Raw genomic sequence first — 12,862 nt, 5'->3', positions numbered from 1 at the left:
GCGTTTGTTCTTGGAGTGTGGAGGGCTTTTCTGTGTGTTAACTCTGTGAGTCCAGAGAGGAGTGTGTTGGCTTTTGCCTCCCAGGCAAGTGTAGAGCCAGAGCCCTCTGCAGGTCAGCCCCATCTGCATCTCCCAGCCAGTGTGGCAGGGGCCATGCCTGCCAGTGACGTCTCGGGAATTGTGTCATGGATGGTGCCACTCACCCGAGTCAATGCTATTCTTGTTTCTGAGGTGAATTGATCTCTGTCTCCAGCAGCCTGACCCAAATTCGGATCCCTAGTGATCACCTCTTATCTAACAGGACAAACCCGGTCCACTTGTATTCTCTAATGAACAGTAATGGAAACCTGAGGCGAGGTGACATTTCCCCTTATGGTCCATCCACACGTTGTTAACCCTGGCTTCTCTGGGCTGGGGTACTGTCCTAGAAAAGCTGCCAGCTCAGTCTTAAGCAGCTGTGGGCTCCCAGCTTCTCTCTGCTGACCCCCATCCCACTTCGCCTGCTGCCTGTTTCCTCCTTGACCTCCAGGTTCTGTTTGCCTGCTCTTCCCTACTTTCTGCCTGTCTCCTGGTTCCCTGAGCTTTTTAGTCCTGGACTGGCCCTTTGGCTTTTGTCTTTCAAGCCTGGTCCTTCAGGAAATGTCTGTCATTGGCTGGAATATCCCCCACATTTTGTGCATACAGTGAGAAACAGATGGACAAAGGCCCTGCTGTCATAGATGCTTTGTTATATTTGGAGGGGAGAAATAATAAACAAGAGAAAGTCAGATAGCAGTACATTCCAGGAAGAAATACGGTGACATCATTTAAAATATCTGAGGGGCTACTTTGCACTAGAAGGTCACCTCTCTGGAGGTATCTTTTAACCAGAATGACACACGGAGCAGCCAGGTACAGTGGAAAGAGAGAGGCAGAGGCAGAGCATGCCAGGGAGAAGGCACGGTGTGTGCTAGGCCCTAAGGCCAGCATATGCACTCCAGGGTAGAAGGGAGGCCACTGTAGCTAGAACGAAGTGAGCAAGCAGTGGCATGGAAGGTGTTGAGGCAGTGAGAAGCCGGCAGCTTATGCAGAGCCCTATAGGCTATGGCTTCTGGTATCAATATGGATGTTCTTATGCAGAAACCAGATGCCGACCTCACCCTATAGTTCACTGCTTTCTCTATGGGAGGAAGGAAGTTTTTTCCTTAAGGAGGCACACACCCCGGTTGGAGAACCAGCATAGGGCTTTTGGTTGCTGGTTGGGGGCAGTGGAGAGGTAACTGCTTTGGACTTCTGATTGGCTCTCATTGGCTTGGGATGCTATGTCTAAGATGTTAACACCATTTAGGGCTGCCGAAGATTGTTCTGAAAGGTTAGCAGCTGCCCTGTGTTGCAGATCCAGATAACGTTCTGAGATTTGGATGAGAGCTTTTGCAAGTGTTTCCTTCCACCTCTCTTGTGAAAAAGGAATAAAAACAGGTTGGATTTCATTAAAGATGCAAGCATGTAAAGGGTTTTTTAGTTTGGTTTTTTTTCCACTTTTCTTTTGTGTCTCTCTTCCTACAAATAGGGAAATATGGTCAAGGAATAGGAATGGTTTCTTTTTTCTTTTTCTTTTTTTTTTTTTTGAGGGCTAGGACTGTTGTGGGATAATGTGGAAAACCAGTGTTGCCAAAGTAGAAATCCCCTGCCCTTGAGGGAAATACACTGTTCTTGAAGTGAAAATGGTAGGGAAAAAAATAGCTGGGCTGTTTGATGTGTCTGAGAAGGCTTTAGTTACTCTGTGGTGACGTGGCTGGTGTGATTAAAGAAAGGGCTTTCTGCTTTAAAAAGCTTGGAACCTAAAAATGGGTCTCTCTGTGGCTTGGGACTTTTCCAGCCATCCTGTGGTAGAGCCCAGCCTGCCCAGTATCCTCATCAAAGCCAGGCCAAGTTCACAAGTACACCCAGGCCAGTCAAAAGGTCTGAGGAAGACCTCAGGAATGTTTTAGACAGGAGGAGTAAACTCAGAATAAGGGGCTCATTCTTCTACCCCTCAGTCATTAAGACCCTTTCTTTCATGCAGCACCACTACTTCAAGTCTGGATTGAGGAGGGATTGCATGCACATGTGTGAGGTTGGAGTCTCAATCTCAATGTGATTGTCATTGCCATGTTCAAACGATGAGGCTTAGAAGGTCCCTTGTCTTACCTGGTGGCCATAGATGACCCTCTGCTTCTTCCCAACTGTGTCCTGGTGCTCTTTTTCTGTCAGAAGTGCTTGGGCAGACCTCATGCTGCTGCAGACACCCTAAAAAGCTCCGCACCCTCTCAAGTCTACTAAGGCACAGCGGCTGTCTTCTAGGACAAGACTGTTGGGTGGTGGCTGAGCATTCACCTGTCTTTGAGCCTCTGCATTTGCTCTCCCCCACCCCTTCCTCTCTTCCTTCTTTGTTTGTAAATAAAGTTTGTTAGAACACAGCCATGCCCATTCCATTCTGTTTCAGAGAAGTTAGCCTTCCCTCCTTCACAGGAAGGCCCAAGCCCACTGTTACTCTCATTCTTTATAACACTCAAGCTACTTAGCATCAAGTATTTGTTGTATGAGCTGATCATGTGTCTCTCCCACTTACAATGTAAGTTCTGAAAGAGCAGGGACTTTGGTCTGTTTTGTTCCCCGCTGTGCCCCAGAGCTTAGTACCTTTTGCCTGGCACATAGTAAGAGCCATGAATGAATAGCAGCAGCCCCTGGTGGAACTCTGTGATGCTCTGTGTGGTACAGTTACAGCTGGGACTCATTTGAAAATCACAGTAATGTTTTTAGTGAAGCAGGAAATGAGAAGAAATTCCCTATGGGCTCTGCATCTAAGCGGCTCCAAGTAGCTCTTATGCATGATCCTAACATGGGAACCATTGTTTATTCTGGAAGGTAGTTAGTGTTTCTGTTGGGCAGATGGAACACATTGTGTTCCTTACTGATGTGTGACCTTGAACAAGTCAGCGATCATCTTAAACCTCTTTTGTAAAACAGACAGTATAATATCATTTCACCTCATAGGCTTGTTGTAAGGATTACAAATGACAAAGTTTATTAAGGCACTTAGATTAATTTAGATTATTCTTGTTCTTTTTTTTTTGGTGTTGTTTTTGTTTTATTTTTGTTTTGTTTTGTTTTGTTTTGGAGATAGAGTCTTGCTCTGTCACCAAGGCTGAAGTACAGTAGTGTGATCAGGCTCTAGCAACCTCCGCCTCCCAGACTCAAGCCTTATGCCTACCTCAGCCTACAGAGTAGCTGGGGCTATGGGCATGTGCCACCACACTAGGCTAATTTAAAAGAAAAGTTTTTTTTCTGAAGATGGAATCTCACTGTATTGCCCAGGCTGGTCTCAAACTCCTGGCCTCAAGTGATCCTCCCACCTCAGCCTCCAGAGTAGCTGGGACTATAGGCATATGCCACTACACTAGGCTAATTTAAAACAAAAGTTTTTTTTCTAAAGATGGAATCTCACTGTATTCCCCAGGCTGATCTCAAACTCCTGGCCTCAAGTGATCCTCCCACCTCAGCCTCCCAAAGTGCTGAGATTACAGGTGTGAGCCACTGTGCCCAACCATCGATTAATTAAAATGCATTCGTTCCTATTAGTAATCACTAACTCTGGCTTGAATGTACCTGCATCTGTTACCACCCAGGCATAACTGTTCATGTAGATCTGACATTGTTCATTCGTTTGAACACAGGGCTTCAGCAACCTGTTTATGTAGCTGTTCTTAGCATTTACAGGGGTAGAGCCTGACCAGACATGAGAGGAAATATGCTCTATTTCAGAAGAGGTCAGGCTTGCCACCACCCTCCTAAACTAGGAGATGTGGTTGTCATTGCCCTGTTCAAAAGATACAGTTTTCTTCTGTGGGCTGTAAGATAAGCTGGGTGTGGCCAAGTTCACCTTTGTATCTAACCAGGGCATTGGTGGTGGTGGTGTTTCTGGCATGGTACAGCGAGCAGGAAGCAGTAGTGTGCAAGGCCACCCTTTCCAAGAAGGTGCGGGCCCTGGCGTCAGGTGGGGGACAGTGGATGACAATAGGCTTGACCTCTCAGCACTTCTCTGCTTCCTTATCTTTTCTATAAAAAAGGCTAAAATTCTTGGTTCCTATTCCGTGCCGCTGGCTACATGTTAGGAAAATTCAAAGAATAGCCTAAGAACTCTATTCAGGTTCCACAAAGCACTTAATGTCATCAACAGGCCTAGAAAGGATCCTTTACCAGATTTCGACGCATGGAAACTTCTTCGATAGTAATGACACCCTTTGCAACACCTTAGGAAAAACATTCGCTTCTGGGCACAAGTTCTGGTGAAAGCTTAAATCTGTAGTTCTAACCCAGAAGAGAAGGCTAGTCAGTGTTGCTGAGCATCTGAGCTGCTCTTTGACTTTGGTGATAATTGTTTTATGCCCTTTTCTGTCCAGAATCTGCTGGGTGGGACAACTGCAGGGTGGAAGCCACCTTTGTCAGTTCAGGAGCAGGCAAATTATCTAACATGTGGCTTTAAAATTCAAATGAGGTAAGGCAGTAAGGGTCACTAAGATGTTTCTGGTGGTTATTGCCTTACATGACTTCAGGGTACTGGTGGCACTATCTTTGATTCTTGAGAGTACAATTCATTGTACTATGTATACATATTTAAAATAACACTTAATGCCTTTGTGACTTTGAAAATAATGTGAATTTTTATGTAAAATTAAAGCATATGAGGAAGTATGGAGAAGAATAAAGAATAAATACACTCTTTACCTCTAAGTGCAGATCTTACCAGATAAAATTGATTTCCCTTTAGTTCTTTAAAAAAAAAGTGATACATACATGTGTGTATATGTGTATATATGTACATAAATATATGCTTTTTTAAAAATTAAGATACTGCATTTCCTTATGCCATTAGGTTTTTTGTTTGTTTGTTTGTTTGAGATGGAGTTTCACTCTTGTTGCCCAGGCTGGAGTGCAGTGGCGTGATAACGGCTTACCACAACCTCTGCCTCCCAGGTTCAAGCGATTCTCCTGCTTCAGCCTCCTTAATAGCTGGGATTACAGGCATGTGCCACCATGCCCAGTTAATTTTGTATTTTTAGTAGAGATGGGGTTTCTCCATGTTGGTCAGGCTGGTCTCGAACTCCCGACCTCAGGTGATCCACCCTCCTTGGCCTCCCAAAGTGCTGGGATTACAGGCATGAGCCACCACGCCCGGCCAGCCATTAAGTAGTTTTGATGACTGTACACTTTCCATTTTTTATCCATCCACTTAAATATTTATTGAACTCCTGATATTAATAGCTAGTGGCCGTAAACAGAGATGACAAGCAGACTTGGTCTCTGCCCTCCATAAGTTTACAGTCTAGTGATTTATTCTATCTTATGAATGGTTGACATAATGTAATTTAATCTTTTTGTTGTGTGTTTGGGTAATTTCCAGTTCTTATCTGTAATAACACTATTTTATAAATAACACTGCTTTGAATGTCCTTGTACATAATAAATGGACTGTATTTGGGTCATTACTGTAACTCTATTATCTTTCTGTGGAAAGGTCACTCTAAAATTAATTTTAAAATATATAATTGATGAAACTTGACATTCCTGACAGTCAATGGAAATAAGAGGTTGAGGTTAATTCTTTTTTCATTAGCACCTTCCTTTCTCATTAACGCCCTGTCTTTGCCGGTTTCTCCAGAGCAGCAAGTGAAGCTGCTCTGTGGCTCTGTTGTTCATGCTCTGCCTCTCGGGCAGCCATGGTGACAAGGGATTTGATTTAGGAGCAGGCACAGATGTAAATTATTTTTGGCAGTTTAGATGTAAGACCTTGCTCATTGCATAGTTGGTTCTGTGCCATAGCATCATGGCAGCCATACCTTCACAGTAGATCTCAACCTTGGCTGTGCCCCAATCCTTGACGGACTCTGCAGATCCGGATTTAGTGCGTTGAAGATGCAGCCTGGTAACTGACTGCACAAAGTGAGTCTGATGCACAGCAGGGCTAAGAACCACTGCTTTAGAAGCATGTTCCAGGAAAAAATGGGGTAGTGGACAGCGTAGCTCCCAAGCATGGCCATTTTTGAGAATTCCTCAAATATGGATTGATTTTGATGATCTGGGAAATGAAGGTTTACCACCCAGTCTCACAGCATTAGCTGATAGATCTATAAACCTTATTCCACCAGCAGGGCCCTCCCTTTTACTGAGATCCCATCTCCTTGAATTCCAGAGATGGAGAAAAGTGTGACTTGCAGTTACAGCTCCTTGGCTGTCTGCTCAAGAATGTGTCTGTCAGGCCCTTCCAATCACTTCTTACCCATCAATACCATGGCTTCCTGGAAATGAAAACTTAACAGAAGCTGTCAAATAACCTGTTCCAATGCAGTTTAATCGACCTTGCCATTTATCAAAGAATGCTGGCATGATAGAAACCAAAGCCTGCTTTCCCCAGGGAGACATTTTAAATGTTTTTCAACTACTTTGATCTCGTCTTCATCATGTGCAGTAAGTTTTAGGAATGCAGAATTACAGTAGTAATGTTGGGATTAAATTTTTATTGTGAAGGCTTTGAAGCACAAACAAAATTTTTAAAGCTCATTAGTAATTGAAAATGATAATCTTGTTGAGGATGCATTTTACGGCTATAATAACTATAAGACACAATGAAATATTAAAATATACTAGAATTTGAAGTAATATTTTTCTCTCATTTTTATTAAACTATAGAAGTTATTTGTACAGTTGTATTGAATAAAAGTGTTACCATTAGGATTAAAACACAAACGGTCTGGGCGCGGTGGCTCATGCCTGTAATCCGAGCACTTTGGGAGGCTGAGGCTGGTGGATCACAAGGTCAGGAGTTTGAGACCAGCCTGACCAAGATGGTGAAACCTGTCTCTACTAAAAATACAAAAATTAGCTGGGTGTGGTGGTGCCTGTAATCCCAGCTACTCAGGAGGCTGAGGCAGGAGAATTGCTTGAACCCAGGAGGCGGAGGTTGCAGTGAGCTGAGATCGCGCCACTGCACTCCAGCCTTGGCCACAGAGCAAGACTCCATCTCAAAAAAAAAAAAAAAGATTAAAACACAAAAATACTGTTATTTATTTATTTATTTATTTTTAATTTGAGATGGAGTATTGCTCTGGCTCTGTTACCCAGGCTGGAGCGCAGCGGTGCGATCTTGGCTCACTGCAACCTCCACCTCCCGGGTTCAAGAGATTCTCCTGCCTCAGCTTTCCGAGTAGCTGGGACTAGAGGCACACGCCACCACGCCCAGCTAATTTTTGTATTTTTTGTAGAGACGGGGTTTCACCATGTTGGTCAGGCTGGTCTCTAACTCCTGACCTCACGTGATCCACCTGCCTCAGCCTCCCAAAGTGCTAGGATTACAGGCATGAGCCACCGCACCAGCCTGTTACTTCTTTAAAGTTGTGATAAAGCTGTTAACAGTTTTTGGAGGTTTAACAGTAAAATACAAAGGTGCAAAATGATTTCATTGCCTGGAAAGGTATAATTTATTGAGCCTTTTTGTGAGAGTACTATAGTTTGTTTCACTCATTCATTTGTTCACTTACATAACACATGCTTAATGTGCCAAGCACTATATAATGATACAGATACGGGCTTGGCGTCATCTCTGTCGTTGTGTTTTTTATTAACAACATCCTTAATCTTGGGTTGGCTGCTTTGAAATGGTGACTCAGGTACCTGCTTGAGTTGAAAATGAACTTTTTTCTTTCATATTGGGAGAGAAAACATGCCTACCTAGGTAAAGTGCTTAGAGAATTCAAGGTTTTTAGTAGCCTTATATTCTGTCTTCATTTTAAGGGAGAAGATAAAGAAAGAGTCTTAATTTTAAAAAAAATCTTGGATCACCTGATGTATTTGGTAGTCTCCAGTGTCAGCTGGTGGATGTTTAGTGATACTGGGTCAGATGGACAGAGTTGCCACAGGACAGGGACATGAGTGAGTCTTAAGAGTGGTTGGTATATGTTGTCCCACGAACACATGGCAAAATCCCAGAGGTTATTGCCTAACAAGTAGATTGATGGGGAGCAAGTCAGAGATGCTTGCTGGTGGACAGGTCTGTTGTAGTTCTTAAGAGGTGGTGAGGTATGGTGGGTAAGAGCCATCAGCCCTGGAACCAGACTGGGTTTGAGTCCTGGATCTGTAATCACCTCTGCTAAATTATTTAGCCTCTCTGTGCTGTGATTTATTCATTTGTAAGAGGGGCATAGGGATGATCACATGCTCCTCAGATTGTCTTGGTAGGATTAAATGAATTAGTTCATGTAAAGTGCTCAGCACACTGCCTGGCATATAGAAAGTTCAGTAAGTGGAGGAGGTGATATTGGGGTGGCTGTGGTGATGGTGATCCCTCCTCCTCATTATGAATCCCCTTTTACACTCCATGTCACACAGTCACAGAAGGTCAATCTTTGGCAGATGGGGTCAACAAGAGATAGTAGGTCAGTTGTATTTACTGGTCACTGTAATTTGAGAACTGAGGGAGAATATCTTCTTAATTGTAAGTATGACAACTTCGTCTCCTACCTAGAGTATGTTCCACTAATGACTATCACCAATAACAATGGATTGAGGGACTGTGTCCAGTAGTCTGTTGAGAGCCCATCAGCATTGGCTCATGTTCTGTTAGCTCTCCCGTAGGGAGGAAGGCAGACTTTCCTCACCGCAACTTTCCGTTGTATTTGTAGCAGTCCCTCCAGTGAATGGAAGTCACACATGATGCAGGTTCATTCCGTAGGCATTTCCTATCCTGTAACCTCTCTATCACAGTTCTCTCTCCGTGTCTCCACAGAGGGGCAGTGGGGAATACAGAGGGGTTGCGAGAATGCACCTAATTCAGCGGTTGTCAAATCAGGGCAGTTTTGTCCCTCCAAGGGATATTTGGCAGTGTCTGTAGACGTTTTTGATTGCCACACCTGGAGAATTGCTGGTGTCATTCAGGGAGTAGAGACCAGGGATGCTGCTAAACATCTTACAATGCAAGGACAGTCAGCACAACAACGAATTACCTAGCCCAAAGCGTCAGTAGTGCCAAGGTTGAGAAATCCTGAGTTATGTCACACTAGAGGGCCAGGGCTTCTGTGCTTGACCAGCTACAATTACCGGTGATAGTTAAATGCTATTCTAGATTGTATTCGGATTCTAGCTGGCTGATGACACAGGCTCTAGGCAAAGAGGCTGAAATGAGGGAGATTGATCTTTTATATCTGAGGAGTATTTCTTTATACTGAACATTGCCACTTCTCGCTGGCATGACTGCCCCCTTCTGTGTGGCTGGCCTCTGGCACTCTTCAGAACTCAGGAGAGCCAGTTGACGCATTAGACTTAGTGACAGAACAGGTGACCGACTCCCGCTGTCTGTGCCAACTAATGATGTGCCTGTGACAGACTGAGTCATGCTGACCGTGGGACTGCAGACCGCAGAGGAGAGTGCTCTCATGACCCCTTGGATAAAGCAGTAAAGCTTTGCATCACCTGAGGAGAGAGTTCTTTGGGAAGGATGAGAACATTTTCCAGTGAAAGGTTTTATTTTACTTATATATTTAACAGGCAGTTATGCAGTGCTTATTATGTGCCAGCCAGTATTCAAAACACTTTATAAATATTAACTCATTAACTCCTTGACAGCCTCAAAGCTGAAGTGTTGTTCATGTCCCTCCTTTACAGATAAGGAAACAGGAATGCCAGAGGTAGGACTCAAACCTAGGAACTCTGGCTCCAAAGTCAGGCCCTTAACCACTGTGTTATGGATGAAAGGCTCTGAACTTCACCCTTGGTCTCTTTTTTCTACCCAGGTTCTTGACTTCTGATTGGTCCCATTGAGATGTCAGGGAATTAAGCAGTCCTGAAGCAAGCCCTCATTTTATCAGCTCATTATTTAATATCTGTGAACCTCAGTTTTCTTATCTGTAAAATGGAGTCACATTTACCTCATGGGGAGGATGTGAAGATAAAACAGTTGTCCATTTTGCATTGCTATAAAAAATACCTGAGCCTGGGTAATTTATAAAGAAAAGAGGTTTATTTGGCTCAAGATTCTGCAGCTGTACAAGAAGCACAGCATCAACATCTGCTTCTGGTTCACGGGGCATAATGGGACAGGCAGGTGCACCTTTGTTGAGGTTCACTGGCTGTGATCTGTGCTGTTTATGTGACCATGTGTGTTTATTTCATGGCCAGATTACCGCATCTGCTCAGGGACAAGTTTGCTCTGTTTTTAGGAGAATGGAAGGTGGCAACTTCCCGTTTGTCTTAACTCAGGGCTTTTCTCAGTCCTGCTACCCACACTGTGCACTTTTCCCCTGGCCCACTCCCAATTCAGAAATGGGTCTGGATTCTATTTCTGTGGATGGTTATGCAGTCACCCATCTGGTTTTCTGACACATACAAGTCAGTATATCTTTCTCTGTGATTATGAATTTTTAGAAGAGAGAGTCTAAGCTTATCTTTTTTTTTTTCTTTGAATATTTTGTCTACAAATAGTAAATGCATCCATGGGGTGAAGCAGGAGTTCCTGTAATTTTTCCAGAGGGAAGTGCAGTACTCTTTAACGTGTAGTCAGATGTGTGAGAAAGGGAACCAACTCTTAAATGTAAGAACCATGAGAGTATATCCCCAGCATCCAGAATAATATTTGGCACATAGTAGTAGCTTAATAAATATTTGTGAGCAAATGAATGAGACTAATCTTTGTTTTAAATATTTCCTAAATCTGATTATAGTCAACTCTGGGTTACCTAGCAGACCTGAAAATCTGGAGCTGTAGCTTTTATGAAGTGTTAGTATATATAACTAACAGAATTAAGCACTTTTAAAAAAAACTAGGACATGCTAGAGTATGCAACACGAAAAATAACGAACTTGATCCAGAGGCTACTTGGGGATCTTGCTGCACCCTTGGGGTGTCATGCTTTGTGTGAGAAACTGTGGTGCTGTAAGGAGGAGGAATTCAGTATAGTGCTATAGCAGGATGCTAAATAACAAGGAGTTCTCCCTGTTGACCAAGTAGCTGGAAATAGTTATACCATGTCACTTATTGCCAGACTTACATTCCGTGACAGACTGATGTATTTAGTAGGATCTGGGCCAGTTGAAGATGGCCCTTGTCATCTTTCAGATGTGATTTGACAGATCTTTTGTATCACTTCAGAAACATATGAGAAGTTTTGTTCTCCATGATAAAGAGAGAGCAAGCCAGACAGGTATGTAGAGGCCATAGAATTTTAAAATTGTCTGCACTTTCTTTTACAGATCTGAAGAAAACCCTTGCTGTGTTATTAGATAACATTTTGCAGCGCATTGGCAAGTTGGAGTCGAAGGTGGACAATCTTGTTGTCAATGGCACCGGAACAAACTCAACCAACTCCACCACAGCTGTTCCCAGCTTGGTTGCACTTGAGAAAATTAATGTGGCAGGTAAAAATAGCAATTGTCTGCTCTGTTACGGAGTCACACCCTGCTTTGGACCAAGAAGAGAGTAAAGGAGAGCAGTGGTTCTTACTAGGACCTGCATAATATAAATTCTATAAACTTGTCATGGCCATTGTAAAGATAAGTCTAAATTTATTTTTTAGTAGCAGATGTTAAAATGCTTTTTATAGTTTTATGATGCATAGTATTTGGTGGTTTCTGTGACACATTTGCTCTTAATGAGCTCCTGGAATTCACTTGTAAAGAGAAGATTCATAGCACAGAGTAAATGAAATATAGAGGTTATTTGAGAAGCTCATGCCTTTTAGAGTTCCTTCCTCTTCTGTACTCCCATCAGACAATTTTGAAAGTCTGCTACGTATAATAGGTTCTCTCCTCCCTATTGTTAAAAAAGAGCCACCACTGCAGAAAATGCCTCCTATGTATATATGGAGAAATAGAAATTCTGGAAATGGCTTTTAGGAGATAACCCCTGCCTAATGCTAGGCAGATTCTCTAGCCACTCATGTACACCACCATGCGGTTCCCACTGGGAGGCATTTTGTTTGGCTCCTTCTGGAAACTGGAATATTGGATGAGACAAGGAAAATTGACTAAAAACAATACCCAGATTATACACAGCATGTTGTTGCCTACAGCTCACATTAGAACCCCCCCCCACCCCTGCAACTCCCCCACCATCACACTGCTCTGAGGTCATCACACTGCTCTGAGGTCACACTGCTCTGGGTCTTTGTGCTTGAGCCAGGACTGCTCCTGTTAGGGTGACCACGATTTTCTGGGGACCCAGAACAAAGTGAAGAGCCTGAGGATTAGGATTCAGTGCTTTGGGTGAATGGTTGTGAACAAGCTGTCTATACTTTTGGTGGGTGGTAGCCAAACTCTGGTTAATAGATAAAGTAAGTAACTAGGTTACTTTTGACATCAGTTCCTGCTTTAAAAAAATCTTGTTTCATATACTTTTAAGCTTATTTATTTTTCTTTCCCTTTTGCTTGTAAAAATTCACACAGTAAGTGGGAGAGATTCTTTTCCTTTCCCACCTCCCAGTGTCAGAACATTTAATTGTTTTACATTATGCAAGCTGGTTATTACCTTTTTTAATGTTCTTTGCCCTTTAGCAAATTTTAAATTGCAAAATATATTTCTAATAATTCAAAGTATTCAACCAAACAAAGGTATTAAAAATAACTTTTAATTACAACACAGAGGCAGTGTCATCTAGGCCATAAATCCTGTCTTCTTGCAGTTTCCAACAGCTTCTGTAATTAGACAAGAGAACCTCCCACTGTGTTTAGCTGCTTTTTAATAACTGGAACCATGCCTCTTCAGTCTCCACTTGCCACCCCTGTACCCAGTAGAAAATGCTACTGGAAAGGCCTATCTGGTTTCATCACTGTTCTGTGTCATATTTCTCGAGGTGGA

The 12,862-nt window shown here is 43.0% G+C and overlaps 1 protein-coding gene across 8 annotated transcripts in view; it reads left to right on the top strand.

Annotated features, from left to right (window-relative positions):
• MGAT5 (alpha-1,6-mannosylglycoprotein 6-beta-N-acetylglucosaminyltransferase) overlaps positions 1 to 12,862 on the top strand; it is a 329,280-nt gene that overhangs the window by 132,729 nt on the left and 183,689 nt on the right. For all 8 annotated transcript variants that reach the window (XM_058434333.1, XM_058434331.1, XM_032145644.2 and 5 more), the window contains one exon: positions 11,260 to 11,424. In XM_058434333.1, the coding sequence (XP_058290316.1) occupies positions 11,260 to 11,424 (165 nt within the window). The remainder of the gene's footprint in view (positions 1 to 11,259; positions 11,425 to 12,862) is intronic.

This window comes from Hylobates moloch, unplaced genomic scaffold (genome assembly GCF_009828535.3).
Source record: "Hylobates moloch isolate HMO894 unplaced genomic scaffold, HMol_V3 SCAFFOLD_24, whole genome shotgun sequence".
NCBI classification, from domain to species: domain Eukaryota; kingdom Metazoa; phylum Chordata; class Mammalia; order Primates; family Hylobatidae; genus Hylobates; species Hylobates moloch.
This window is presented reverse-complemented; position numbering and strand designations above follow the sequence as displayed.